This window comes from Rhizoctonia solani, chromosome 16 (assembly GCF_016906535.1).
Source record: "Rhizoctonia solani chromosome 16, complete sequence".
NCBI lineage: Eukaryota > Fungi > Basidiomycota > Agaricomycetes > Cantharellales > Ceratobasidiaceae > Rhizoctonia > Rhizoctonia solani.
The window spans coordinates 2431344-2457466 of record NC_057385.1 but is presented as its reverse complement, the minus strand read 5'-3'; the positions used below and the strand labels follow the sequence as shown (position 1 = coordinate 2457466).

The 26123-nt window shown below is 49.6% G+C and overlaps 10 protein-coding genes across 10 annotated transcripts; 5 read left to right on the top strand and 5 right to left on the bottom strand.

The window, feature by feature from the left end:
• Window positions 1–1206: 1206 nt before the first annotated feature.
• On the bottom strand, window positions 1207–1599 carry RhiXN_02053 (uncharacterized protein; the record flags this gene model as incomplete). The annotated part of the gene is made up of 1 exon (XM_043321872.1): window positions 1207–1599. One exon carries the CDS (start codon window positions 1597–1599, stop codon window positions 1207–1209), a length of 393 nt encoding a protein of 130 aa, XP_043187695.1.
• An 824-nt stretch (window positions 1600–2423) lies between these two features.
• RhiXN_02052 (enhancer of polycomb-like protein 1) lies at window positions 2424–5428 on the top strand (the record flags this gene model as incomplete). Its single annotated transcript, XM_043321871.1, has 8 exons — window positions 2424–2600; window positions 2731–3177; window positions 3224–3424; window positions 3475–3806; window positions 3855–4203; window positions 4263–4417; window positions 4467–4609; window positions 4653–5428. The coding sequence occupies 8 exons, from the start codon at window positions 2424–2426 to the stop codon at window positions 5426–5428; spliced, it is 2580 nt and encodes an 859-aa protein (XP_043187694.1).
• Window positions 5429–6300: 872 nt separating this feature from the next.
• Window positions 6301–7003, top strand: RhiXN_02051 (SUR7/Pali family protein; the record flags this gene model as incomplete). The annotated part of the gene is made up of 3 exons (XM_043321870.1): window positions 6301–6509; window positions 6571–6828; window positions 6892–7003. 3 exons carry the CDS (start codon window positions 6301–6303, stop codon window positions 7001–7003), a joined length of 579 nt encoding a protein of 192 aa, XP_043187693.1.
• Window positions 7004–8153: 1150 nt separating this feature from the next.
• Window positions 8154–10041, top strand: RhiXN_02050 (PQ-loop repeat-containing protein 1; the record flags this gene model as incomplete). Its single annotated transcript, XM_043321869.1, has 9 exons — window positions 8154–8230; window positions 8331–8372; window positions 8442–8515; window positions 8579–8631; window positions 8700–8901; window positions 8955–9099; window positions 9168–9492; window positions 9583–9731; window positions 9789–10041. The coding sequence occupies 9 exons, from the start codon at window positions 8154–8156 to the stop codon at window positions 10039–10041; spliced, it is 1320 nt and encodes a 439-aa protein (XP_043187692.1).
• A 424-nt stretch (window positions 10042–10465) lies between these two features.
• RhiXN_02049 (ribosomal L30 N-terminal domain) lies at window positions 10466–11639 on the bottom strand (the record flags this gene model as incomplete). The annotated part of the gene is made up of 6 exons (XM_043321868.1): window positions 10466–10538; window positions 10596–10982; window positions 11038–11204; window positions 11398–11490; window positions 11553–11568; window positions 11623–11639. 6 exons carry the CDS (start codon window positions 11637–11639, stop codon window positions 10466–10468), a joined length of 753 nt encoding a protein of 250 aa, XP_043187691.1.
• A 653-nt stretch (window positions 11640–12292) lies between these two features.
• On the bottom strand, window positions 12293–13756 carry RhiXN_02048 (60S ribosomal protein L7; the record flags this gene model as incomplete). The annotated part of the gene is made up of 5 exons (XM_043321867.1): window positions 12293–12628; window positions 12664–12823; window positions 12874–12911; window positions 12963–13522; window positions 13648–13756. 5 exons carry the CDS (start codon window positions 13754–13756, stop codon window positions 12293–12295), a joined length of 1203 nt encoding a protein of 400 aa, XP_043187690.1.
• A 526-nt stretch (window positions 13757–14282) lies between these two features.
• RhiXN_02047 (uncharacterized protein) lies at window positions 14283–15969 on the top strand (the record flags this gene model as incomplete). Its single annotated transcript, XM_043321866.1, has 7 exons — window positions 14283–14336; window positions 14382–14721; window positions 14775–15004; window positions 15192–15469; window positions 15551–15626; window positions 15716–15853; window positions 15916–15969. 7 exons carry the CDS (start codon window positions 14283–14285, stop codon window positions 15967–15969), a joined length of 1170 nt encoding a protein of 389 aa, XP_043187689.1.
• A 925-nt stretch (window positions 15970–16894) lies between these two features.
• On the bottom strand, window positions 16895–20159 carry RhiXN_02046 (Pol II transcription elongation factor; the record flags this gene model as incomplete). Its single annotated transcript, XM_043321865.1, has 14 exons — window positions 16895–16971; window positions 17026–17107; window positions 17164–17442; window positions 17511–17634; window positions 17686–17879; window positions 18038–18137; window positions 18188–18393; window positions 18443–18605; window positions 18660–18730; window positions 18780–19015; window positions 19068–19079; window positions 19619–19778; window positions 19832–19984; window positions 20043–20159. The coding sequence occupies 14 exons, from the start codon at window positions 20157–20159 to the stop codon at window positions 16895–16897; spliced, it is 1974 nt and encodes a 657-aa protein (XP_043187688.1).
• A 1304-nt stretch (window positions 20160–21463) lies between these two features.
• Window positions 21464–23059, top strand: RhiXN_02045 (dihydrodipicolinate synthetase family protein; the record flags this gene model as incomplete). Its single annotated transcript, XM_043321864.1, has 6 exons — window positions 21464–21516; window positions 21632–21655; window positions 21708–22199; window positions 22265–22357; window positions 22435–22528; window positions 22709–23059. The coding sequence occupies 6 exons, from the start codon at window positions 21464–21466 to the stop codon at window positions 23057–23059; spliced, it is 1107 nt and encodes a 368-aa protein (XP_043187687.1).
• A 339-nt stretch (window positions 23060–23398) lies between these two features.
• RhiXN_02044 (uncharacterized protein) lies at window positions 23399–25762 on the bottom strand (the record flags this gene model as incomplete). Its single annotated transcript, XM_043321863.1, has 2 exons — window positions 23399–24044; window positions 24096–25762. 2 exons carry the CDS (start codon window positions 25760–25762, stop codon window positions 23399–23401), a joined length of 2313 nt encoding a protein of 770 aa, XP_043187686.1.
• Window positions 25763–26123: the final 361 nt, after the last annotated feature.

The following is a 26123-nucleotide window of genomic DNA, read 5'->3' as shown; positions in this document are numbered from 1 at the left end:
CACATGACGCCCCCGTCTTGAAGCACAATGGTTCTCGACTTATCGTAGAATATAGCTAGGTTTAATATTAGAACGAAGAGACATGTTGCTGCGGCCAAGCCCAAGTCTCGGTTGATCAGTTCACCAAATTCTGTGAATGTACATACCGGGGAATTAAGTGGCCTGTGATGTTCAGAACAAGCGAAAGGGAAGTTCTCCCCGTTTTGATTGATCGCGTGCTACGACTGTCGCCAGGTGTCAAAGCGCCATTTTCCAAGAGCATATGGCTGCTCGCTTGTTGGCAATTAGAAACCTGCCTCCTATCACGGCCAGTTCTTGCAGGGTACACCGAGTTCCGTAGGGAGGAATTCAATTGTGGAATTGATGCTGATATTATCCTGCATTCTTGTTATCTACACTTCGACGAGGTCTAGCGCCATTCTTATTCCATGCCATCCCCTCGTTACAAGATTGGTAAAGTCATGAGATTGGTTTTTCGTGTTGAGGCATGGGATGAGTGTCGGGCAATTTGTCGGAAAATATTAGGAATGGGTGGATGGATTTCAGCGTCTTGTATATCGCCAGCATGTCGCCTTGGGTGTGATAGCCAATCGCGATCCGTATCGTATCGTAGATCATGGATGATGATACCTATAAGCGAACACCAGAACATGTGGAGGTCAAGACAGCGGATAGAAGTAACCTTGCGCAAATGTGCAGGAATATCCAGATAAGGTGCCTTTCGAAGTCGGTGCATATGCACAGTTATTATATAACACTATAGCGTCCTTTTCGCATAAATCATTGAATCTGGACTCGGAACCTGCCGGATTGCGACAACACGAGCCGGGAATGGTATTGATGCGCCGTATGAGGCGACGAACAATGTACCCTGCCCGGATATAGTATCTGTATTTTCCGTGAGAGTCGGAATTTGGCATGGGACCTATTCTAATGTTCATGTGGCGATAATCTGGTCACATGTCGATAATGCTAGCGTATAAACTAGACATAGATTGTTCGCGATCCGAAGCGAACGCGCAAAGAAGTAGCTCAAAATGACCACCACGCGGTGGGTTGAGCTCGTTATCAAAGTGAGCTGACGAACGTTGCACCGAATACAGTTGGGCTGAAAACATTAGCCTAGCGAAAGTCCATTTAGATTTAATGCATCTGATAAACAAGCCTGGAGTCCATAAAGGAATGAAAGTCCTCTGACGAGCTGCATCATCTATCTTCTGACTGCTGAAAGGTATCCCAAAATTGCTGGGTATTGAATCCAGCGCGGGTTATTCGTTGTGCGATTGTTCCAGGGAGATACAAGGTAGAATTATGTTGGTTTAGCTGTTGGTGTGGCCCGTCCAAATTCTTGCATTCCACTCCAATAGCCCGAAGCGGTTTGTCCAGGAATGTGCTTGCCAGTTCATTCGAATGGGCCTCGGATTGGGTGTGATATGCAAGCAGCATGGCCGTAAAGTCCTCTGAAAAGGTATCAGTGGAGCTTTTGTCGAGGTCAACATCGAGCAAAACTGCTTCCCAAGTCTCTCGTGGTAGTTTCGTGGCGACAAAAGGCTGAGGTTGTGATACAGCAAGGGTATATGGCAGATGAAACACATTCATGGCAAACTCTAGCCATGGGTATCGTTGTCTGGTTCATATCTGGTGCATGCCACGCCGAGGTTATCCAATGATTGTATCCAGTATATATTTCGGTCAACGATGTTGGATCTTTAGATCTGAGAAGGGGTAGACAGAGGCATAAGAGTAAAACATTCGCAATATGAATACATTGCTCACCTTGGCCCACGAGCCACCAAGTAGCAGCATCTAATATGAGAGGAAAGCATTGCCTAGGCTAAAAGCTCCTTAAAAGCACGACGGTCGTAAAAGGCAAGCCATTGGCAGTGTGACCGGATAGTGACGTCTTACGGACAATGACGACACCAATCGAATACTCTGGGATCACGATGCGATCGTCTGGAGACACTGGGCTAGTGACATAGAAGTGAATAGAGTAGCCTGAGATGGAGGAATGATCAGCAAGAGGAAAATAGACGTCGAGCGAAGAAGGCACTGCGGGAAGATCCGTGAGGATTGATTGAGATGGGGCGGTGGGTCAGCCGCATAGAGACTGAGTGAGTGATCGGCGCCGGATATATGGCATAGGGGTATGATAGCAGATGGGTATCAGATGGCAAACAGTGTGCGCAGCGTCGGTGAGCGTCGAGGGAGCGCAAGCAAGGGAGTACCGGATTAGGGAAATTGGATGGAGGCGGTTACAGAAGCAGGTCATGTGACTTGTGTGTGAGAGTGTGGGTGATAGGGGTCCGGGGTTGGTTGCTCGCGTCACAAACAACAAGTCCCCTCGCCCCCGGTTTGGAGGGAGTTTGTACGACTGATCTACGCTTGCTGGCTCTGCTTGCTAGCACCTGCGACGACCACTGATGCGGGGCAATGCGACAGGCTACGGCACCAAGTCGCGCTCCAAGCCGCGACTCACCAACAAGCTCAAGCTCGTCGTCCACCACGGCGACATCGACGCCGATCAGCCTGCCATCGACGACGAAGACGAAAAGAACAAGGTCTCCTCCACCGCTGGCGTCGACGCAGAGGACTCACATGTAAGCCGATGTCCACCGATCAACTTTTTCTCCCCTTGTCCGCCCAACATCCCACCCGTGGCAACCCACCATTGGCTCACGCGGTGTCCGGAGTCTGCTGACTCAGCGCTTACACATTACACATTCACAGGAACACCATCTCCAAGCCGTACTTTCCGCCGCCTCGCTGCGAGCCTCGGGCCAGCCACGCGCTTCTGGCTCCAGCGCTTATATCCCGACCCCCGATGCGGCAGGTCATGCTCCCGATTGGGAACGTTACTATACTGCCAACCGCTGGGAAGAGCCGGAAGGCTACGTCCGGTTTTCAGACACCGTCGAGGAGACCCAGGTCGGAGCCATTGCCGCCGGATGTACCTATTACATGGACGAGGTCGACGCCGAATGGCTTTCCAAAAACAATGCCGAACTCACCGATGCTGCACGTGCCTCGTCCCCGTCGCGCGGTCTGCCTCGGAGCGCCAAAGCTCGTGGAAAGGAGCCCGAGTCGCCCTCGGTGGCCATCACCGAGGACGAATTCGAGCTCGTCATGGGAATACTCGAGCGTATCACCGACGAACGCCATCCCTGTCTGCATGCTGTGAGTTGATCCTGATGATCTTTGGCTTGTTGCTGACCTTGTACAGGATGTATCTAAATTCCCCACTCTGACCGATTTCGAGCCCGTATTTTCCAACCGTCTTCCGATATCCTTCTTCCCGGACTACCGGGTACCCGATTCTGTGCCTCCTCCAGCTCAACTCTTGCGCATGTTCCGTGTCATCTACCCACACTGGCGCGAACGCAGGCTCGAGCGAGATGGCCGCCGCATCATTCCCCAGATCAACGTAAGCAGCGGCACCCTGTGATCATCACCATGTGTTAATCCTGTATGTAGTCCGACGAAACCAATGAGGGCGATCCCTATGTGTGTTTCCGTCGCCGTGATGCTAAGCCCGTCCGCAAGACTCGCCGTAGCGACACGGGCAGCGTCGACCGCATGCAGAGCTTGTTTAACAATATCAGGCAATTACAGCATATTGCTCAGTCGGTCGTGCGTCGGGAGCAGTTGAAACACAATCGCGCGCTCGAAGAGCGTCAGATTATGAATTGCCGCATGAATCTCGCCGAGGTCAAACGCAAGTTTCCGACAACACCATTTGGATCTCGGGATGATGACGAGGTATTGGTCGATAAGATTGTCAAGCGCCCAAAGTTGGAGGGTACCAAGTGAGTGCGACGTGCATACGTTGCTTGGCTCCTACTCACCTGTTGCAGTACCATTCGACTTTCTCGGAGGCCAACCGTGCCGACTCCCCAACAAGCAGAAACGCCCACTCCATCCGGTCCGACAGAGATGCCCGACCCTCGCGCTGTGGCCGCTGCAAACAGGAAAAAGGTCGACGAATTTATGCAGCGAAACCCTCAGCAAGAGCGATGGTGGGACGACCTTACCGATGCGACGTACATGCCTCTCCCCCGCCCGCTCCTCCCGAACGCCAAATTCGCGGTGTTCGGTTACGCGTCGGTCGAGGTGGACGAAGGTTCGTCGACCGACGGCCCACCACCAGTCCGGCCATTGCGAGCGGTAGCACATCTGGTAGAGAATCGATGGGAAGATTGGAGAGTTTGCAATTTGTACCTCGGTGGCCCAGGCCAGGCGAATCCTCTGCAAACGCATCCGAGGGCGCAATGGCTCTCAAACTCAAGAATGGCGAGGTCGTCACGGAGGAAGAATTTGAGCGCGCGATTGTGTTGAGCGAAAGGTGGAGGTACGACCGAGACGAGAGGTTGGAAGAGAACGTGGACCAGCCGATTGTGGTAGATGATTATGCGGATAGGTGAGTCACCTGACTTGGTTTGGTTTTCGTAGCCTCATGCCATGCCCAGGTTCATACTCTCTCGATTGGCACGACACTCTATTGAGGACTACGAGCTTCTCTCGAGCGACCAGTCAGCAATTCTGCAACACTTGATCCCATCACAACATCGAACCTCGATACCCCTCATGGCCCTGGATCAAGCCCGGCAACGTCAGCTCGAATTAGAACGGAATCCTCCTCAACCGAAACCCAGTCCAACGCCTGCCGCCGCCACTCCTTACCGCGACTGCTACTCCTCCCTCTGAGCCTACCATCACTGCATCGCCAGTGCCTACCACCACAGTCACGCCCGCTACCGCATCGAGATTACAAGCGCTGGCGATGCAGCAAAAGGCTCAAGTCCAGGCTCGCCCATCGAGTACCCAGCCCCAGGTGGCGATTCGCCAGTCCCGACCGCCAGTCGGTATGCCCAACGGGAAACCGCTTTCGAATGGGACGCCACCGGCCGTACAGAGGCCGGGTTCGGCGCAGGGGACGACGATCACTACCAATGGCACGCCGACCATTAACGTTCCTGGCACCACAGGCGCGATGGTTATTCCTGGTGCTGGAGGTGTTGGGACACTTAACGGGACTACGGCGGGTGGACTGGCGGTGCCTCAACAACAGAGAGGGAGTGCAAGTCCCCATGATAACCGCGGTGGATCTCCGCTGCGTCCCTTGTCAAGTATGGCCAACGGCACGGCTCCCAATCCTACAGCTCAAGCAGCGTACCAGCAGCTCACGCAGCAACAGCAAATCGAATTGAAACGTGCTTTCCATTCGCAGAACGGAGGGATTTATGTGAACGGGATGATGGGGACTCCACCGATTCAATTGACATTGCCTCAACAGCGCCCACAGTGGAATCGAACGCCTACAGCCCGGCCTGGGGTTACTACGAACGGAGTGACGTCGGCACAGGCGAGTCCCCCCGTGAACCATGGAAGCCCGACTGGACAACTATTGAGCGTTCCACAAACCTTTTAATCTCTTGTATGTTGTACGCTCTATGCGCTCACGATTGCATGCAACCTTTTGGTCACCTGGTCACCTCCAACTGACTTTTTCCTCCCTCTCCCCCCTTTCAAACTGTGTTTTTGTTTTTGAAAAAGGTCGGGACTCTTGCTCTGACTATTTTTGTACTAGTACTACCTACCGGCGTTTTATTCGTTTGTGTGTGTGTTGTGTGTGTTGGAGAGTATATTACATGTTTATCTTTATCGAGTTGATAGTGGCATTTCTTTTTTAGACTGTGTGAGTTTTTGTGCTACGCACATGGGCAAGGTGCACCCGATTTCGTAAAATGATTACTATTATATGTTATTGTGAGGTCTTCCTGCCCTAGTTTAGACTATAGATTGTGCAAAGCGCAGCAATTTATTGCTCTACGGTAATTATAACGAGAGTACGTCCAAGTTCGTAATGTCGGGGCTCAGAAGTCCAGCCCTTCTGGCACGCCGCTTAACTTGGCATTTCAAATGATGTTGTGAAACTGGGACGTCTTGGGCGTCCCGCTTCCTCTCTTGTTGGACATTTTTCCGGGCATTGGATGATCCTCGACTGGTGTACGGTTCGCTATCTCGTGAGCACATGGAATACCTGATCGCCCATCGTGCCTTTATTAGACACAAACCATGCATATCACAGCTCCAACGTTCATTAGCGCGGCGTTATGTCGGTTCTGCCACTCTAGGAAGGCGCCACTCCAGACAGGAAGGAATGACGTTCCGCTGCGCGCGGTGCCTCGAACTGCGGACGTCATCGCCTTTGCGCAGGTTTATATTCCTGTCGCGTAGCCTGGGGTTGGAGTATTGTGTTCTCGCCTCCCTCTCGCCCAATCCTCCTGCTCCATATCTACAATGGCCTCTCCAGCCCTTCCCGGCCTGTTCTTTTGCTTTGCAGCATGTGTGCTGTCAGTTATTGTAACTGTTTCTGCACCCATCTGGAACGATGTCTCGTTCTTGAATGCGTCTGTTGGCGGACGTGAAATTCATTTCGGCGTGTTTGGGTATACTGGGAGCGAGCGCCGGTTAGGATATGAGATCGATCCGGCCATTCTGGGACTCAAGTAAGTCCCTCGTTCTTAAATTAAACCTTATCGAACTTGACTAACATCTACACAATTGCAGTACTGATAACCTCAATACGACCACCATCCGTAATCTCACCTATATTATGGTCCTTCATCCCGTTGCTGCTGGCTTGGCCGGTCTCGCGGTCATCTTTGGACTCTGCGGCGCTGCCTATTCCCGTGTCGGAACGATCTTCATGTCCCTTGCTGCAGCCCTCGCGACAATTTGCACGCTCATCGTATTCGTGATCGACATGGTTCTTTGGGGTATCGCTCGTAACAGGATCAGGGACGAAGGCGCGAGTGCCAACTACGGGTGAGTACCAAATCCACATTCAAGTTCCGAGACATTGCCAAACTGACTCTTTGGTCATGACAGAAATGCCAACTGGATGGTAGCTGGTGCTCTTGCCGCGCTCTTGCTTGGCTTCTGCTCTGCTGCGCTCGGAAGCTGTGGCCGATTCAGTCGTCGCAGGACCGAAAAGGTCTAAACTTTTATTACTATTTTTTTTTCGCCCCGTCACTTTTAATTACATTTCGAGCTTGTATACCCAACGGACATGAATCCTCTCCTTTTCTACTCTGATGATTTTTTGTATCTCTAGTTTTGTTTTGTGGTTTGTAGTTCTCTAATAATGATGATAAGAAGTCGTATGAAAGCTCGGGATGTATGCATGTGTTAAGGATGTAAACTCAATCGCAAATAAACTTCAAGGCACAATTTATTTCTGATGTCTTATTCGGCGAGCAAAAATAGTGGAAAGAATACTTTCAAGAAAATACCATACAGCTGCAACTCGATTGACTGAAGTTCAACGGATTGTATACGTATAAGCCAAGGCTTGGGGTGTCTATCGCAGGGTGCATTATACTTTTACTTGGCTTGGTCTTTCGATTGAGTCCGGTGTGGTTACCGTAATTACAGTCAAGCACAAGCCTACTTGGCGGTTGGCCAATAGAAAACTTATCATGGGTGTATCGTCATAGAGTGTTCGAATCCAGACCGAATACCGTTGAGAGTGACGGAGTTGCCTTTTTGTTCACGCCCCGTGATTCGCGTTGGAGCGGATTGCAGGTGAGGCATGTGTCCAACAGGCTTGGGTATGCGCGTCATCGTCTCTACAAAATTTATTTACAGTTACTCTGGCAGAAAAGTGTGAGAATACTTTGTGAGTTTTTGAAGGGAATGGTGTCGGTATCTTTGAGACAAGAACGCAGTTTGATGACCGAGGCACAGCTTAGAAGCATCATTCCCGAGCGATCCATGTGGGGAGTAATGATGCCTAAAAGGGTTCATAGTGACCCATGTGAGGTCGGCTTGGACCGGGTTCCCGCCTCTCCCGGTAGTTGTAGGAGCTATGTACAGGACATTCAGGATGGGAATATAGGACGTGTTGGAGAGTACCTGTGCCCATTTCCAACATCACAGCAAGAAATAGCCCGATTTGCGGGGTAACATGAAGATTTGATGACTCAATGTCTTGCTCGGTATGCACGTGACCCTAGGAGAGACCTCTTATCTTCCCCGCCTTTTGTCACTGCCCCCACACTTGGTCCTATCTGCCCCTTGTCTACGCTGTTGGGAGCCTTTTGACTTACTCCCCTAGCCTTTAACTAGATACCTAGTATTCTGCCAGCACTATGATACCTTCAACAGACACGATCAGTAGCGCACTTGGTCTCGCTTCCTCGGCTGCGTGGTTGGGAGCCCAATTTCCGTGAGTTGCGCTGGCATTTTTGGCTTATCCACATCTGTTTCTATTATATCCCATTTTTTTCACCCAAACCAATGTCTCTATACACTTGGGGGTGCTTCAGTTGGGGTGTCGCACGACTAGTTGGGGTGCCGGCACTCCTCGCGTGGGCTATTGGAAACACGTACCGGTTGTCTGTCAGCTGACTAGGAAATAATTTCCATGCTCCTTCCAGGCAACTATGGACAAACTATCGTCTCCAGTCTGCGGATGGGCTTGCATTGCCGTTTTTGGCTAACTGGCTTGCTGGTAAGCACCCCTCAAAGCGCTAATACTGTATATCGTTAACGAGAATATATTTTATGTGCCTAGGCGATTCTACCAACTTGATCGGATGCATTCTCACCAACCAGCTTCCTTTCCAGGTGTGTAGTCTACTTATACCTTATGCCTAATGTATTGGACCCTTGAATGACCCCGATGGTCCATTTAGACATATCTGGCCACCTATTTCGTATGGATAGATACATGTCTCCTTGTGCAGTACATTTACTACGAGTGGTATCGGACGCCTCAGAGTTCGTCCAAACTCGAAATTGACACTAATGTGGATGCGCCTCAAATCACTGCATCACCTACGATCACTGTTGGCCACCTTGGAGCTTCCACATCTCTCTACCTAGCCGCCCACCCCGGTCCCGAATGCGTTCACACAGCTATACACGACAACCCTTGCCCCTCCCCGAAGATTTGCACGATGAGATAGGGGGTGAACCCTCGGCGATGACCGAGTCTTTCCATTCCGAACGTCGCCGAGGTGCATCCCTCGCAGGCCGAGGAAGGGCCTTGGATAGGGCAGATGAAGAGGCAGACGCAGAGGTCATCGCAAGAGGGTCAGCCAGACTCGGGGACGTGGCGCAAGTCTAGTCTTCTTGGCCGTATTTGGATTATGGGGTTTCAGCATTGGAAGAGGGCGTACCGGAGAAGTCGAAACTGGATTGGCAAAGATTGGTCGCGTGTTGCCTCGCTCTATCGAGATTACCATTCATCCTTCCATCTACTTTGCTTCTTCGTCCGAAATCATTCCTCTTCGTTATGTTTCTTCACCCGTTATTATCACGAGCGAAGACCAAGAACAACTTCCCCCTACGGCTCCACCTCCTGTACCACCTCCGTCGGACGACGAGCCCGATCGGACTTCTTGGACATGGGTGATTGGACGCATCTCAGCGTGGACATGCACAACGTTATATTTGACGAGTCGCATGCCTCAGATTTGGAAGAACGTGAGTTATCGGCTCATTCACTTGGCGCATGTGGATACGACCCCACTCGCCGATTGTAAATATCTGGATTTTATTGACTGGTTTCCATAGTACACGCGTCAGTCGGTTGAAGGGCTCTCCATCTCATTATTTGTGTTTGCTTTCTTGGGCAACTTTTTCTATGTCGGCTCCGTCTTGACCTCTGCTCGCATGTTCGGCACTCCGACCCAACGACTGCAGTACCTCAGGGACACTTTACCGTGAGTTTGGTTTGCGTTAGCATTTGTCTTATGATTTACTAATGATATGCTTCCTAGATATCTACTTGGCTCTGCAGGCACTTTTGTTTTTGATTTTGCCATTGTGATCCAATCGTTCATCTATCGCGGCTTGCGCCCAGCCAAGTTCACCCGGGGTGAAGCTCGACGGAGGTATCCAGTGCCCGAGCTGGAGAGGAAGAAGCACTGTTGTCGGGACACAGGCGATCGCGATCTATGGGGTGGAGCGGACGCTCGCCATCCTTGTCTCGTGGTCGGACGAGCATCGACCGTTATGCTAAGGGAAAGATGAACGCTAGTATGCGAGCTAGCGTAGAGCGGACGGGGTCATTGGGCTATGGGGCTACGCAGAGCAACGCACAGACACAAACTGGGGCTTAGATGTGGGAAGATTTAGATCGGGCTTGTTCATGGTTCTTGCGCCCCTTAAATTTCGATTTGAAGGGCTCATAGTAAGGTATATGCATGTATATTAGTATATCTCGTCGCAACTCAATACGCTATCAGCTGCTTAGTATAACTTTGTGTGTTTGAAGGGAGAAAAAAAGTTAGATGCGAATTTTGAAGAATTCATTCAAGACTAAAAAGAAACTGTCGAGCATTGGCATAGCATAGGTGACAAGCACGCATAGAAAGATACATCGCGGCAACCGGCCACACGTCGTACACACACTACATACATCTCCCACTACCTCCCTAACTAGTCACGCACAATTTTAGTTCATTTGCCTGACGAGCTTGTTGATGTTGTCTTCACGGTTGCCCTGGTCACCTCCCTGGACGTAGTGCCTAGAAATCAAACAGTCAGTAAATCACTTCGCTTGAGCTTCTCAGTTAGAAACATACTTGAACTTCCTCGTCCTCCAGCCGCCGGTAGGGTTGGACAGCTTGAAGGGCCACAAGAAGTTGCTGGCCTGCTTGAAGTTGGGGCCAACAGTGAAGATCTCATGGACAAGATCTTCGATCGAGATGATACCAAACTTGCCAAGCTCCTTCTCGATCACGGCGTTGTCCGAGAGGGGGACGCGCTGCTTGTTGACCTTGGCATAGCCACGCTTGTAGATCAACTCACGGACGGTTTTGAGGTTGGGCTCGCCAAAGGTGATGTAGGGCTCGACGAGACGGAGCATCTGGCCGGTAGCCTTGGTGACCTTGACAAAAACACCATTGTTGATCTGGAGGAGACGGAGGAGCTGCAAGATCTTGCGAGGCTTGGGGGCAATTTTGTTGATACTATATATGGGTGTGTTAAGTTTAAGATGGAGCCTGGTTGAAAAGCCTAACCTACCCCTTGATGCGGACAACGAAGAGCACCTTGGCTTGGCCGGGGATGTAGAAGTCACCTGCGGCACGGGCAGCACGGCGGAGCCTGACCTCCTCCTGCTCCTTCTCGAGGTATTCCTTCACATAGGTCTCGGCGCGCTTGAAGATGACGCTGCGCTTGGCAGCACGGGCCTAAATTCCAGGCGTTCGTTAGCGTACTATTCCTTATATGCAGCGTAGGTAGATATTAGGGAGGCCAAGAGGGAAGGATCAGTCCCGAAAGATGGTATTTTGACGGCAGCATAGTTGTAGAAACTAGCCATTCAAGGGGTTTGATATGCATCATAGTGGTTGAAGTGGTGTAGCGTCCATGGAATATACATACCTTGCGCGCCGCAAGAACAGCAGCAAGCTTTTCCTCCCTCTGCTTATCGGATTGCTTGCGCTTTTTGAGGAGTGTCTCGGGGACCTCGACCCGCTATATAACCAAATTGTGAGCGGTTCAATGATTTAAACCAAAATTTATCGGTCATAACTTACGGACGCGGTAGGAACACTAGAAACATGGCTTAGTACCTATCACTAGGGGTGGTTTGAGTGCCTTACTTACGTTGTAGAGGGAGCCATTAGTACGGACAGGGGTCTTGAGGATGCCGGGGACGTCGAGCAGAGATTGTTATCGGATGCAAATTTCCGAGTGGCTGGTATAGTGGAACTTTACAGCACCAATCTTGCCGCTTACTCATATCATCTCGTGATTTGAATCACGGAATTGGGTAAAGTTAAATTTGAAGATACTAAATGATATACAAATATGGGATAAGAGAACAGGACGAAACACACTTTAGACTCGAATAGGTACACATACGAAAGTACAAGGGGTAGAAAAACAGGTACACACATCTAAAGTACTCAGGCGACAAAATAAACAGCGACAACCAAAATCCTCTAATTCCTAGCGAGATATACCAACTATCGCCGCTCTAAGTGACCCCCACTTGCTCTTGGTCTTTCTTCTCTCAAGCGACTTCTTCTCCGGCTGCACAGGTGCCGAGACGGGTATTGACATTTGCTTAACGGGTGTATGGTTTCCTTGAGTATTGTTCGCGTGACCGGCTCGTGCCCTTTCAGCACCTCTTTGACGGGCGATGATATCTCTTCCACGAGCGTCCGGGCACTATCGATACTGCTCCAGCTAGTGTATGAGTATTGGGAAGTTCGGTTCGCTATAGTCAGTGTTGACACCGCCCGCCTTGGAGACCTGACCGGCAAATGAGGCTTCACATTATGCCTTTGCTATTGAGTGGGATGCCAAGACATTTAGCCTCGAGAGAGCCACGTATTGTCTCAAAGTGCGCAAAAGCCTCTGCCGCTGTCGGTCTGTGCGAGGATCGCGCCTGGTCATATAGCGCGCAACCGAGGTGAAGGGGGCCAACGCCAAGTGCTGCATGATCAAGTCGTCTATAACGTATTTTCCGAGGCAATACACATCTGCTTTGAAGGGGTCGTGCCCAGCCGTCAGCATAGCCTCTGGAAAGCGCCCCAGTTGACCTCTTGAACACCGCAGGAACCTGGATTTGGGTTTCCCATCCACCGCAGTTCCGGGCGGCAAATAGCTGGCTCGCGAGAAATTAATATAATAATAGCGCACCGCTGACTCCCCGTCATGGCGGCGGTGGGAGTCCAGCTCATGTCGGGCATGTGGGCGTAGAATGGTCTGCGCATCGAGGGACAGTGATTGTGCGACTGGATGAAAAGGTTGGTCGTAGAGGACTTCTCCAGCCATCATAATATTTGAAGGCCTGATGTCCCTGTGATGATGTTCAACAACCTAGTCAATTAAACCATCAGATTAACTCACCGATGCGCCACATTTTGTGCGTGCATAAAAGCCAGGCCCTGTCGTTCGTTTAATCAATTTGACCGTGGGTCAAACTATGATTGACATACCCGCAGTACCTGTTTCATGAACTCAACGGCCTCTCCTACGTTTACGAACGGGGGATCATCGTATACTCTGAGCAAAGGCAGCACAGCTATGCTCCCTTCAGTCGTGCATGGCATGGGGAGTGAGCCTAACAGTGGCACTGCATGGTTGCATATGTGGCCAGTAAACGGTGGCGTGTGAAGGCGCTTGAGAATGCCAAGTTCGTCCGGTTGGCCCAGGGATGTCAGAGTCGTGGGAGGTGCGCTTCGTACAGCTTTGAGGACAATGTGTGCTCCGTCCGACACTCGAATAGCATCAACTATACCAAGTTCCTGTTTAAACAGCATAAGTTGTTGTGTTGTGAATAGTATATCGATAAGCATATTACCGTAATGCGTAGAGTCTTCGTATTTAGAAGGATCGCCTCCTGTCTCGATCCACGAAGGCTTCCAATCCTGCCTAAGACGTGGCCGTAAGATGAACCCATGACTCTCGAGGTAATGCTGATGAGAAGACCACGCTTGTTCCGCAGGCGTTAATTTTGTTCTATCGTCGCCAATGTCTTCTGGGAGATCCCAAGTGGCTGTTGTACTAAAGGAGAAAGCGGTCGATCAAACGTCGCTGAGAGCGGCCGGGGAGGCATGCTGGAAGTTGGAAGGAGTATTCGTTGACGTTAAGTCTGATATTGGTTTTGCAAGTCCCCCCAACCCATCCATCGGACACCTGCGACACCCAGCCTTGCGCGGATCACGTCGCATCTTGAGCCGAGGAGTTCTTGGTTTGAACCGTAACCGAGATCACCTGGCAGCTGGCCCATAAGTATAAGGGTCCACCCGATGTATCATGCAGCCATGACATTTTAGTGATGACTATATCTATCTTGTCCGATAGAATTTGCGCGGTGTGCTGCCAACCAAGCTGAAGGAAAGTGTGTTTCCAAAAAGGTAAGAACGACTCTGTGTTAAGAGCGAGTAATGCGTCAATGTAAAATGGTCATCGAGGGATGTGATAAAGAGTGCCAATGGTGTGTACTCTTCTCCTTGGCGGAAGAAATGAAAAGTCCAATGAGTGGATGTAATGTGCATGTGGCTAGCGATCATCCACCTGTGGGTCGAGCCTCCCCGTCACCCACATATATAAGGTACCTGCTAATGCGCGCACCACCCAGACACAAGCGTGGTGCGCACGGCCAAAGTGATGTGGGCATCAGCACGCACCTTGTCTATGGAGTACAAGAGGCCCGACAGGATGGGCTATCGTCGTCTCTGCCTCAATCGATATATTAGTAATCGAGATAATTAGACATCGCACGTGATCCCCCGCCAAACCATCCCAGGCCGACGATGAGCCTAACTCAGGCAAAGGGTGGTCTGTTGTCCGTGTCAGATAAAGAACTAGTAAGCTATAATGTTAACACTTGTTGCCACCGCTAAATTCTCCAGCGAGGGGTAGTTCTATCCTATCTGCTCTATCACGGTCATAAAGATACTGCGCGGATATTTGCGAGTCAGATCTCGCACAGAGAGGATGCTGAAAGTATAGACCGGTGTCCATTGTGGCTCCCAAAGAGCTCTTCTGGCGATGCTAGTGGCGAAAACAACCCACAGCCGTCGACCCACGAGGCAACACCGGCCCTAGACCACGCATCATTGCCAGAACGAGACAACGATGATCAGGTATCAAATAATACGAAAGCACCTCATCCAAAGGAAAATATTACGACCGATATAAAAATCAGCCCCGTATCAGACAATGTACTCGTTGACGTCGAGGTCAGGCGCAGTACGTGACTTAATAATCTCGCCGTTAGCACCAACTTACACACAGAAACCAAGAAATTAGGCAAACCATATTGTCTGGAAATATTGACGGCGCAATTGAACTCATTAACCACCATCTCCCGACCTTCCTTCCAGTTAACACTCCAACTGGTGGCGTATACAACACGACGTCCAAAGCCCCGAATGGTTCTCACGAACTGTCAACTCTAACTAATGGGAGCTCGCCTACTCGCCAGGATAGCCCTCCTCGATCGCCCACTCCTGTCTCCACTCCTGTTAAAACAGTAGTTCCTTTGAGAAAACTTCACAAAAGCCCGACGCACCTCCTACTACCGCTTTAGAAACCAATTCACCGACACCAGAGCACCCCAAACATGCCCATACGCCGACACAAACGCTAGGAACCCCAAATCTATAAATCTCGGGCGTTCTGTTAACCCGACCCACATATTATTCAATCTCCGAGTTCAGCAATTTGTGGAAGCCGTCCGTACCGTTCCACTTCCGCCAAGCACTAAAGGGCATGAAGAAGCGCCGCTAAAGCCGCAAACCAAGATAGGGGGAGTGGAGGACGCCAAGATGGAAACTCCAGGCTTGGCCAAAGATCAAGATCACAAAGGTTCTTCGTCGGCCCAACTGTCGTCCGAGGCCCGCCAAGACGCCTACTTCAACTTGCTTCAGGGCTCTACCAGATATCAAAGTTATCATGTCCCAGCGATCGTGAAGTTTACGCGAAGGAGGTTGAACAGGTAGGTGATGGACTATTTAATCGAGGTGAAACTAAGTGTGGGGTGAACAGGTCTGTTCACTCATGCTTGGGTCATCTCCAGAATCATCGCTGGCGCCCCTTATTTATCCATGAGTAGACGAGAGGCGGTGGCAGATCAGTCAATAGTGCAATGTTGTGTAAGTTTCAAACACTGCCATTATGATCATTTGTCAATGATACATGCATTACAGGGTATGTAGGTGAAGCACCTGCCCCCCGATTACAGATCTGGGCCCAAACGGCGAAGGTCGTGTGGGATCAGGTTGCAGCGATGCATGCACCCATGCCTCGGATAGATGAAATACCAGTTGATGTGACGATGTATGCGAGATATGTTGTCCGAAGTACAGAAGGTGAAGACCAGGTGCGTCACTAGTAGGAGTGCAATTCACAGGGCACGTTCTGATGAAACCGATTCTCTCATAGGCGCAAGAAAACTTGGCTGTTCCTTTTGATTTTCACTCGCTGGCACAGGCTTGAGCCTCGAAAGATGTTCTGGCAGGATTTAGCAAAGATATTCTTACGGATTGTGGTTGATTGTATGCGCTATCGTCTCATGTTATCTTGCGGATTTGTATCGTTCCTTGATCCACTATATTATCAAAAGTTTATTCTGAAACAAGGCGCAATGCCTCGGAAGCGCTAGTGCAATGCACTCTACCTTCTCAAGTACGCGTGGAGTAGTTCGCAAGTCGTGGGATTCCTTCCCGCTGGTGAAACAACAAGGCGGCAGTGAACTAACTTCTAGATAGAAATTGCTCAGATAACAGAACTACATTGGCCCTGATGGTTGCCAGAGCATTGTCCCCCGAGACACCGACGAAATATTTTTATCTGTTTGCGGTGAGCAAAGCATCTTCGAGGTGAGCCTAGTACCAGAATAGCTTTTCGGAAGGATTGGCGAGCCACTTGAATCTACAGTCAGTCCCCTCTACCCGGAAACCTCCATAACCGCAATTGATTGACAGCAACTGAATTATTTAGACCCAAATAGAGCGCGGGGTAAATTCAGTTTTAGCGCAACATGCACCATCAACTTGCGAGTGGAGAGAGTCGGTTGTAATTATTTTGATAGGGGTGGAGGTCTAAAACAGGTGGGATAAATTGTGCCTGTTGGTATGTCAATTAACAGCGCTCTCAAACTAAAATATCCGATCTGATTCGGAATCCAATGTTACGTTTTGAGACAAAACACCCAAAATCTATCCCTCACTAACAGTGTTCGAAAAGCTTGTGAGAACCCAAAGTTCTTTGTAATTGCGTGATTGCGACGTGGCCTTAGAAGTCCAGTGATTATATGCGTATCTTGCGTGATCTCATGGTAGACTAGTAGCAACCACTGTTCAACCACCTCTGTTAATGAAGCCCTCACGATAGTAATTTATCCGTGACCTGGTGTGTACATTCATACCAAAGACTTTGACATATAAGGACCATCAAGCTCGTAGCCAAGCCTTCTATAATAATCACGAGTTCCGACACCTATCAAATTAGGTGAGTAGGGATCACCTGACATGATTAATAATAACTGCATACCTGAGATAACAGCAAGTTTAATGCTCCCGTGCTCATCCCGAGCAATTCGTTCAGCTTCTTCCATTAGCAACGTACCGAATCCCTGCATGACACACCCTCAGATTCCATGATTCGTGACAGAGACCGAACATAACCTACCTGGTGCTGGAATTTGGTAGGATCCCTGCCGTGTACTGGTACGGCCGTCCCATATACGTGGAGTTCCCGGACAATACTAGCCCCGCCATCGCCTTTGTCTACTAACTCAGGTCGGAAGGTACCTTCCTCAGAGCATTTACGAAGGCGTAACAGCCCAACCAATATATCACGTTGTGGGTCTTCATAAGATAAGAAAGTCTCCCAACCTCCATTGGCCGTATAGTCTCGGCGCAGGAGCTCAACAGACTCGGGCCGTACCTTGTGATGGATTTCATGGATCTAAGGGAGTGATTAGTCGAATTCGGAAACTTGGTCCTTTATGTTAGTGGAATAGGAAATACACTTACACCAACCTCGCGGAATCGAACGTCTCGGCATTCCGCTCCAAAGTCTTTCATTCGTTGAAGTGCTAACTCTCTCAAATTCCCGGAGTTTTCGCATCCACTCGTAACCAACGGGAGCGGAATATCTCTGGGATGAGTTGAGTCATTGATGCTGAAATCCAGCATTCGATTGACATACCTCTGCACGCGGTATACTCGAGTCCATGGAGGCACGAGCGCGAGAATACGTGCCACGACATCGACCAGAACATTCGGAGTATAGTTCTTGTACCGCCCGGTCCGCCAAAGTTCATACAACCCGGTCCCCCGAATGACAAGAGTCGGATATATTTTCAACCCGTCAGACCTGAATGCAGGATTCTCGAAATACTCCTGTGATTACAACGTAAGCATACAGTCTTGGCAAACCGTACCTATCACCTGCCTTGAATTGTTCCATATCCCGCTCGACTCCAACATTTGGTAGATCAGGCATCATATGAGCAACAACTTGAACCCCGCATCCTTTGCAGATGAAACGATTCTGAGACCGCTCGGACGGTGTGTCCTCGGTTCGTATCTCTTGCAACATCTTCATATACAGACTGCACACCAATCTCGAGTCGGGTACACCCATATCTCAGCATCTGGCTGTTAAAAGGCTTAAGTCCAGTGACGAAATGTTGCAGTATACTACATACCTCAAGTGCGGACGCAGACAGTAGTCTGGCCGGGTCTCAATGGTGATCCCAATAGCCTTGGATTTGCTCCTTTCCGAATATCGCACAGCTTCGTCAACATCTGTGCCAGTGAACCCAGACAATGCGTTATGCAGCTGGGCAATAAACGTGCTCCGATAGTCTTCCGGCATTGACATAAATGTTCCTCCCATTATAATAAACTCTACCTAGATTCTGGTAAGATGGGAAGAAATGGTATGACCCACTCAAACGGACCTTATCAACACTGTGGCCCAGACTTCGTAGTTGCTCTACTCTTCCCTTCGTCTGCTCGTATGGATCGTATCTCGCACGAATAGCACGCATACTTGTCGGTTCGTAACCAGTATAACTTTGCGTGCTATAGTCAAAGTCTGAATCGGGGCCACCAGGACAATAACTTCGAATTACATTAGGTTTATATAACATAAACCCAGTATCCAAAAGTACTTACACGCAAATGTTACCGGTCATGGCTATGTGCGGACACCTGTGTGGTTTGCACATTACCGCCACAACGGCGATCTAAAAAACCCGGATTAGTAAATGTAATCTTGAGCTCAGACCGACATACCCCGCTCGCCGTTCGAATAGGTCGCGCCTTGAGCTTCGGTAGCAATGCTTTCTTGTGCTCTTCTGGGACTGCACTAATAATGTCCACTAATCTGGGGACGCCTCCATAGCCCACTTGCTTGCATACCCTTGCCTTGATCTCGTTTAGCGATACCTTTTTCTTGGAATTGTTTGCATCGATGAGCTCTTTGGCAATTGCTGAGCAACACCGAATGAGTAGCTCTGCTTGAGAAGGGCCTTGAGACCAGAGTTAGAAATAGCGTGTCGACGACTATAAATTCGAACGTACCTTTCTCCGTGGCTACCGGCATCTTGATCAATTATATCACTTCAATTCGATCCTAACCTCCTGTCTGATGTCGTGCACAGCTAGTGTCGAGTTATGATGCAGTAAGAGTGCTATTCAATACCTAGCCAAGCCGATTTTAATACTACTTGGATAGATCCCGATTCTGAGTGCCGAGGACTATGGTACAAGATACAAAAGGAAAGTTAGCCGTGGTGAGCTCCAATAGCTCTGATCGAAAGGGTTCAAACAAATTGTAATGGCGGCCTGCCCTAAAGAATGGCTGTATAAAAATTCCAAAAAGACTTACTAAAAACTTCAACAGATGAACCGGCCCTGCCTCTAACTGCAATTTAATTCCCTGCGATATACCCTGTCGCTTGGATCAACGTGGGGACCTAAGAAAAAGCAGAAGTACTCTTTGGCTGGCGCTTCACAACCGAATGAAGACTTCAGTCACCTGGTACTCCAACACTACTCTCTGTCTGTTATCAATTCATGTAAATAGATATTAGTGTATAGTAACTTAGTCCAGGGAATCCATTAACATATACATGATCTCGTTAAAGTTTGCCTATCATCCTCTGAGACCACAAAGTCGTCGTCATCGATATCTTCGCGAGTTGACGGGATCTTGGTTCTTTTGAGAGCTAGTCCCACAATGACTGGTCGCCGATTCAGTTGTCCCGCTTTGGACCAGGCGATGGAAGCGGCCTATATGAGTAAGAATCATTGAATAGTTAACGAAATGCGAACCAAACACCTACTTGCGACGCATAGAGATTAAACAGTGTCAGACTTCGTGGATCAGGTGGATACCCGACCAGAGGAGTCAGGCTGATTGCCGTGGGTGGTGGTGGCAATGAAGGGGGCGGAGGTGGTGGTAATAGAGGCACGGATGATGGTATAGATGCTTGAATCTGGATTGTGTGATAGAACCTTAGCATTGCATACATTTTGCATAAAATTATAACAAACCAAACAACCAATTTTGCCGAGTTGTGTAATCGAAACAAGAATCCGGTCGCCAAATGAATGAACTATTAGGTTTGTAGGAACACCATTAATCACACGAGCCCTTTGGATACTAGCCATATTGGTGGAATAAGATAGACCACTGTTCGTTGGAATCTCATGTGGGATCCAGGGTTCAAACTTAGATCATAAGTAGTATGAGTAATTAATATCAATTCTGTACTAATAGGGTTAGGCCTAGCTACAGGACAAAAAAATAACAGAAAATCAACAAGGTTGAAACTGGGCCAAAAATTGCTCAACCCCTTGCGGGGAGGAGACGGGTTTGGTAGTTAATTTGCAACCAGCAAATAGCTGAACCTCGGTAAAGACCTCACTGGTGTCAGCGCGTGCCCGAGCACAAGAGATAAAGATCTAAATCCACGAGACAGGGGTTTATATCCATCTCGCTAGTGCACGGACCTCAGTCAACTAATCCCTGACGCTTAGTCACTGATAAGTGGGCGTTGATTGGCTCAGCCCGTCCCCAGACGAATTTCTCCTCTGCTTGAACCCTTCAATTAAACATCCATGAGCGCCCGCTATGCATTTAATATAACATATAAGCGGTCCGATAGATCCCGCATAATTACTCCAGCAATTACTTCTCGGTGTATGAGGCTTTGGCTCTCGACTTGATAGAATTTCTCCGCATTTTTCTCCACTGCAACCAGCTGAGTTCCATTGATCGATTTGAATACTTGGCTTTCTGGACCGGGGCCGTCAATTTAGGAGGAGAAGTTGATTGTGGGACGAACAGGGAAGTACATCGACCAACTGCCATGTATATGTAATACCGGGTTGTCTCCGTCAAGTCAACACGGACACCGGAGCCGACCACCTATAATATCAGGGAGTATGTACCGCATCGTGGGATTGCGGCTCGCCTCGTCAATGATTATCCACTTTATTTTTGCATCTCTGTTAGTAATTCTACGTTATCCCTGAGAAACCACTTTACTTCGATTTACTAAAACCCATCATCATCTGTAGCATCACGCGTGCATATGTGTCTAATTTCAGACAGCCTTCGCAGGCGGTCCTAACGCTGTCCCATGACTTGTCTTAAAACAAATGGTAATTCGTCTCCCTTCGCGATGTAGGCACACGTATTGTACACGTCAATCAGAATAGGCATTGCTCACCAAATACCAGGGCCGGTGGAACCTTGACTTGCCAGCAAGTGGACGAGAGTGGCTCCAGTGGCGAATATTGGTTGCGTTTGCTTGGCGTGCTTGTCAATAGCGGGCCGCCTCCGCCGGCAAATCGGACCGGGCCGGGGGTCCGAAGAACGCATAAGAGAGCTCGCGTACGACTTTGCTCAAGCATAACTCCCTTTCCTCACCACCATAGGTAGCATCTACCCTACTCTACGAAAAATTACAATGGTCACTGCGAACGGAACTACCAACGGCACCAACGGCCACGCCAAGATCAGGTGTGTTCGTTCACTTTTACTTATCGTGTGCGTTACTGATAGTTGTTTTGCAGCCGGTGAGTAATTATGATAATCCAAGAGAATGAAGTATGTGTATTAATGAATTATCCTGAAGCCCTCTCACCCCTGGTGTATATGCGTGAGTTGGTATCCTCTCTGGGAGTGACATGCATCCCTGACCTATTACATAGGCCCATCCCCACATTCTTTTTGGAGGACACTGAAGAGCTCGATGTCCCTACATTCAAAAAGCATATCATTTACTTGGCACGCGCGGGAATGGGAATTTTGGTCTCTGGGTCTATGGGCGAGGCGCACCACTTGACGCCCGAGGAGCGTGTTATCCTCATCCATGCAGCTCGTGAGGCGTTAGACAGCATTGGCCACACCACCACTCCAGTCATTGCTGGAACTGGTATCGGAAGCACCAAGGGCACCATCGAGCTCACTCGCCAGGCTGCGGAGGCCGGTGCTGACTACTCCATCGTCATCGCGAGCGGGTATTACGCTGGCGCACTCAACAACGAAGCACTCACCCGCTTCTTCCTTGAGGTCGCTGCTGCCAGCCCTATCCCAGTCATTGTCTACAACTATCCAGGTGCTTCTGGTGGTATCGACCTTGACTCAGATACTATTGAGAAAATTGCGGCCGAGGGCTCCAACATCTGTGGTGTCAAGTTGACGTACGTGAAGCGTTTAACCGAACCTGCGTGTAACTCGCTTCTAACATTATCCTTTAACTAAATAGTTGTGGTAACGTCGGAAAGCTCACCCGTATTGCCGCTACCACTGCCGTTCCATCCTTCGAAAAGGCCCACCCCCGGAAAAACAAAGATGCGCCGTGAGTACCTTGATTTTACTTCTCTTTCATCAATGTGATTTCCCTTTTCAACTTAAACTCATGCGTTTATTTTTTAGATTCTTGGTTCTCGGAGGGTTTGCCGATTTCATCGTACCTTCGGCCTTTGCTCGGGCTCACGGAGCTATCTCTGGATTGGGCAACTTTGCTCCGGTATGTGACCGACTCAACTCGCGCGAGACTCTTTTACTAATTGACCGGCCCATACCTTTTCGTTGATTGACATCTACCTAATTCATCACCTCGCTCGCACCCCTACTTTTTTTTACCCATCGCCACGCCACACGGATCTTCCCCAAACCGAACTCACATTTCGGCGTAAAATTTCCACAGCATACCCTTGTCCGACTCACCCGCCTTTCTTTCGAAGCCGTCGCCAACCCCTCAGTCCTCCCAGAGGCCCAACTCCTCCAAGACATTGTTGCCCGCGCTGACCGTACTATTGCTGTTACCGGTATCGCTGGTACCAAGGATCTGCTTGAGCGTGCCTTTGGTTACGGTGGTGCTCCCCGTCTCCCTCTCGTCCGTGCGAACAAGGAGGCTGGTGCTAAACTCTGGGACCACCCCCACGTTGTCGCTATCCGAGAGAAGGAAGCCGAATTGGCTGCATTGGCCTCAAAGACCTCTTCCAAGGCTTCTGTCCCATCAGAGGTTCACGCACAACCCGTCGTTGTGTCTGCTTGAGTTGGCTGTATGATGTATTGAAGAGTGTTTTCTTGGGAATTTTTGCTGAATTCGTTTTCATACCTTGTATTTGTTGGATGGGAGTGCATTGGTGGTTCTGTTGTACGTCTCAAGGAGATTCGTCTAGACATCACTTGCTAAAGCTTTTCCTCCACACTGTAACGATTTACTTTTACCCAATGTCATGACGTTTCATTATGTCTCGCAGTTCCACAGGCGAACTACTTTCCACTCGTCGATAGTAGTAAGCTCGGTCGCCGCGCTCAGATTCATTTCACTAAGGAGTACAAGTACAAATAATCCATTGATTCTATCTTACATACATAAGCACTATCGCATTTATAGTGCCCCTCCTACTTCCGGTTCCTCGCGTACAACACGAACCATGCTAGGCATCCTACTGGTTCTATTCGAGCCGTAATAATTATATATCGAGTAAGTGGGCGACCGGTAGTCGGGATTCTGGTGTATATGCGCCTGCTGTGATAAAGGGGCAAAGTCCTGCGAATATTGAGATAGAATGGTCCTGCGATCAGAATCGTCCGTTGCGCTTGGGGCTAGAGTAGCGATATCGCTTTCGCTAATGGCCTTGGCACCATTGATCGCACCTTGCGGGCCGGCACTGGATTTGACGCGGTTACGCCATTCTGCTTCCGGGCCCAGATTCGTCGAAAGATAACTCGAACGACCATCTAGGCCAATTGCAGGTGTCTCTAAATACGCGGGGATCATGGAGCCTGATTGGCCATAAGGGCGTAGCATCACATTTCCAACGTTAGCCAATCCAGGGGTTCCTGGCAGGTTCGGCAACGAGGTGCTTGCAGATGCTATCCCTGAAAACACACGTTCCTCGCTTGGATCAGGGCTTGTGACTCCAGCGGCAGCGGCCAATGCTCGGGTATCCCGTTTGGCCAAGGATGATTGGGAACCTGTGGGAGCAATAGTCGGACGACTGCTGCTATTACTATTGGCGATTTGAGCAATTCTATATGGGTGAAATTGGTTAATTAGTCTGAAATGCAAGCTTGACACGTACTTCTGAGCCATCGAAGTCTCACGACGAATCATTTCGGGCGACTCGTTACGAACACCCAAGCCAACAGAATACTTCGCATACATCGCCATTGGATCGGTTTCTCCAGCGGCCCGGGTGCCTTCGACGGCTGTTTCAGACTTGGCGTGTATTATGGGAAGAGGTTTGGATATGTCAGAAACATCTATTTTCCCCCGGCTATTTGCGTCCGTGTGCTTTTTTTGTCCCGTAGGCAGTCCAGAAATATCTGGGAGCTTGGGGACTGGTGGGATTAGCGGGGGCGTTTCAACCTTAACTGCTGTACGAGCAGGGGCCCTAGGGGGCACCTTGGGCGCAGGACGCGGATGTTCCAGTCCACGCGTCGTTCCAGGCAATGGAGACGTGCTGGCACGATAAATGGCAGTTGCACTCAACGGGCGGGTAACAGACGCAACTTGAATAGAGGCCAAATCTGGGTCAGGAGATCCTGAAAACGAACTTCCGGAGGCCCCTCGATGGTGATTCGTATCCACATCTGTGATCTTGACCGTAGGTACGATAGGTGGCTCAGGAATCGCATTCCATCCTGCTCCATATCTAGATAAACGGCCGGGAACATTGCGACGAATGGTATCAATTACGGAACGACGTCGAGTGTTGCTCGACAAACGCTTATTCGTGTGCAAGTGTACTGGGGGAGGGAAATCTACGATGCCATGGCCCATCTGAGGACTAAATTTCTCGCGCCCTCCCCAGAGCGGGCTCTCTCCACTCGCTTCCAGATACTCGTTCTTCTGTTTGTTGGATTGACCCAGTCGACCCAGTCCCCCACTTACAAAAGAGTTGTTCGATTCGCTTCCTGAAACATCGGTGGATCCGTCGTGCCCGTTTGAAGAAGCAAGTTGAAATTGGCTTCGCGAGACATGCAGGGCCTTGTAGCGCACGCGTCGAAATACATAAAGCGATAGGCCCAAAGCACACGTTCCTCCAATGACCATGAATGCAATCAATGCTGGAGATATATGCGGGTGGGAGGGCGATGTCTGGACAGTGTTGATTGGCGTAGCACTCGCTGAGTGACTATAAGTCGGGCTTGGAATCGGTCGTGTCCAGGTTGTTGACTGGTGCACCGTAGTACTTGACGATCCAAGTAATGCACTCGAAGTAGCCAGAGAGGATAATCCAACAGCACTCAACGATGAACTTGGCAGCGAAAAGGTCACAGGAACGAAGAAAGTAGTCCTCTGTAGCGATGCTGTAGGCTCAACCTGAAGTTGAAGGGGTTTATCCAGCGAGGACTCGAATCTGTTTTCGGTCGGTGCTGGTGTGCTTTCAGGGAGATCGACTGGCGCAGTCGTCGTATGTTCGATAGGTTCTGATGTAGACGTGTGACTGTGTACAATAGACCCGGAACTTTGCGCATGAGAACTGGTAAGTGAACTAGCCTGTGTACTAGTTTTCGACTGAATGCTCGTGGTCCGAGGTTCTACACTTAACATATCAAACGAAGCCGACATGGTCTGCCTTGCATCTTTGGTATCAGAGAAACTTGCTGTGCGAGACTCAACCAAAGTTGTCGATTGTTCCATTTCAGCCCGTGCGATGGGTCGCCTATGACTATTGTCGAGGAAAAATCGAGATGTATGGTCGTTCCGCCAGACCCGTCTGCGCTTGGGAGGTGGTTGTGTCATGTTGAAAGATAGAAATGAATCAATATGAAAGCGAATGTGAGGCTATGATTAGAGCAATTTTATACTCGAGAAATAGACGTGTGGAGAAATACTGTGAATGAATGTTCAGCTTAATTCAGGGGTGAGGCGCATACAAACGCTTAAATACCCACAATTATCTTAAAATACAGTAGGCTTGCAGCCAACAACGTAGCTGTGTTTTTACAGTCAGTCAATCCTCTACAAAATATGGGAGTAATGCCTACAAAGAAAACGAAGGTGGTGGAACGAAAACGAGTGCCCCTTTCAAGGCACCCCTGTCTAACTCACCAAGCCGAACAAGCGCCGTAGCCAAATAGTGCCACACATATAAGGGAAGGGA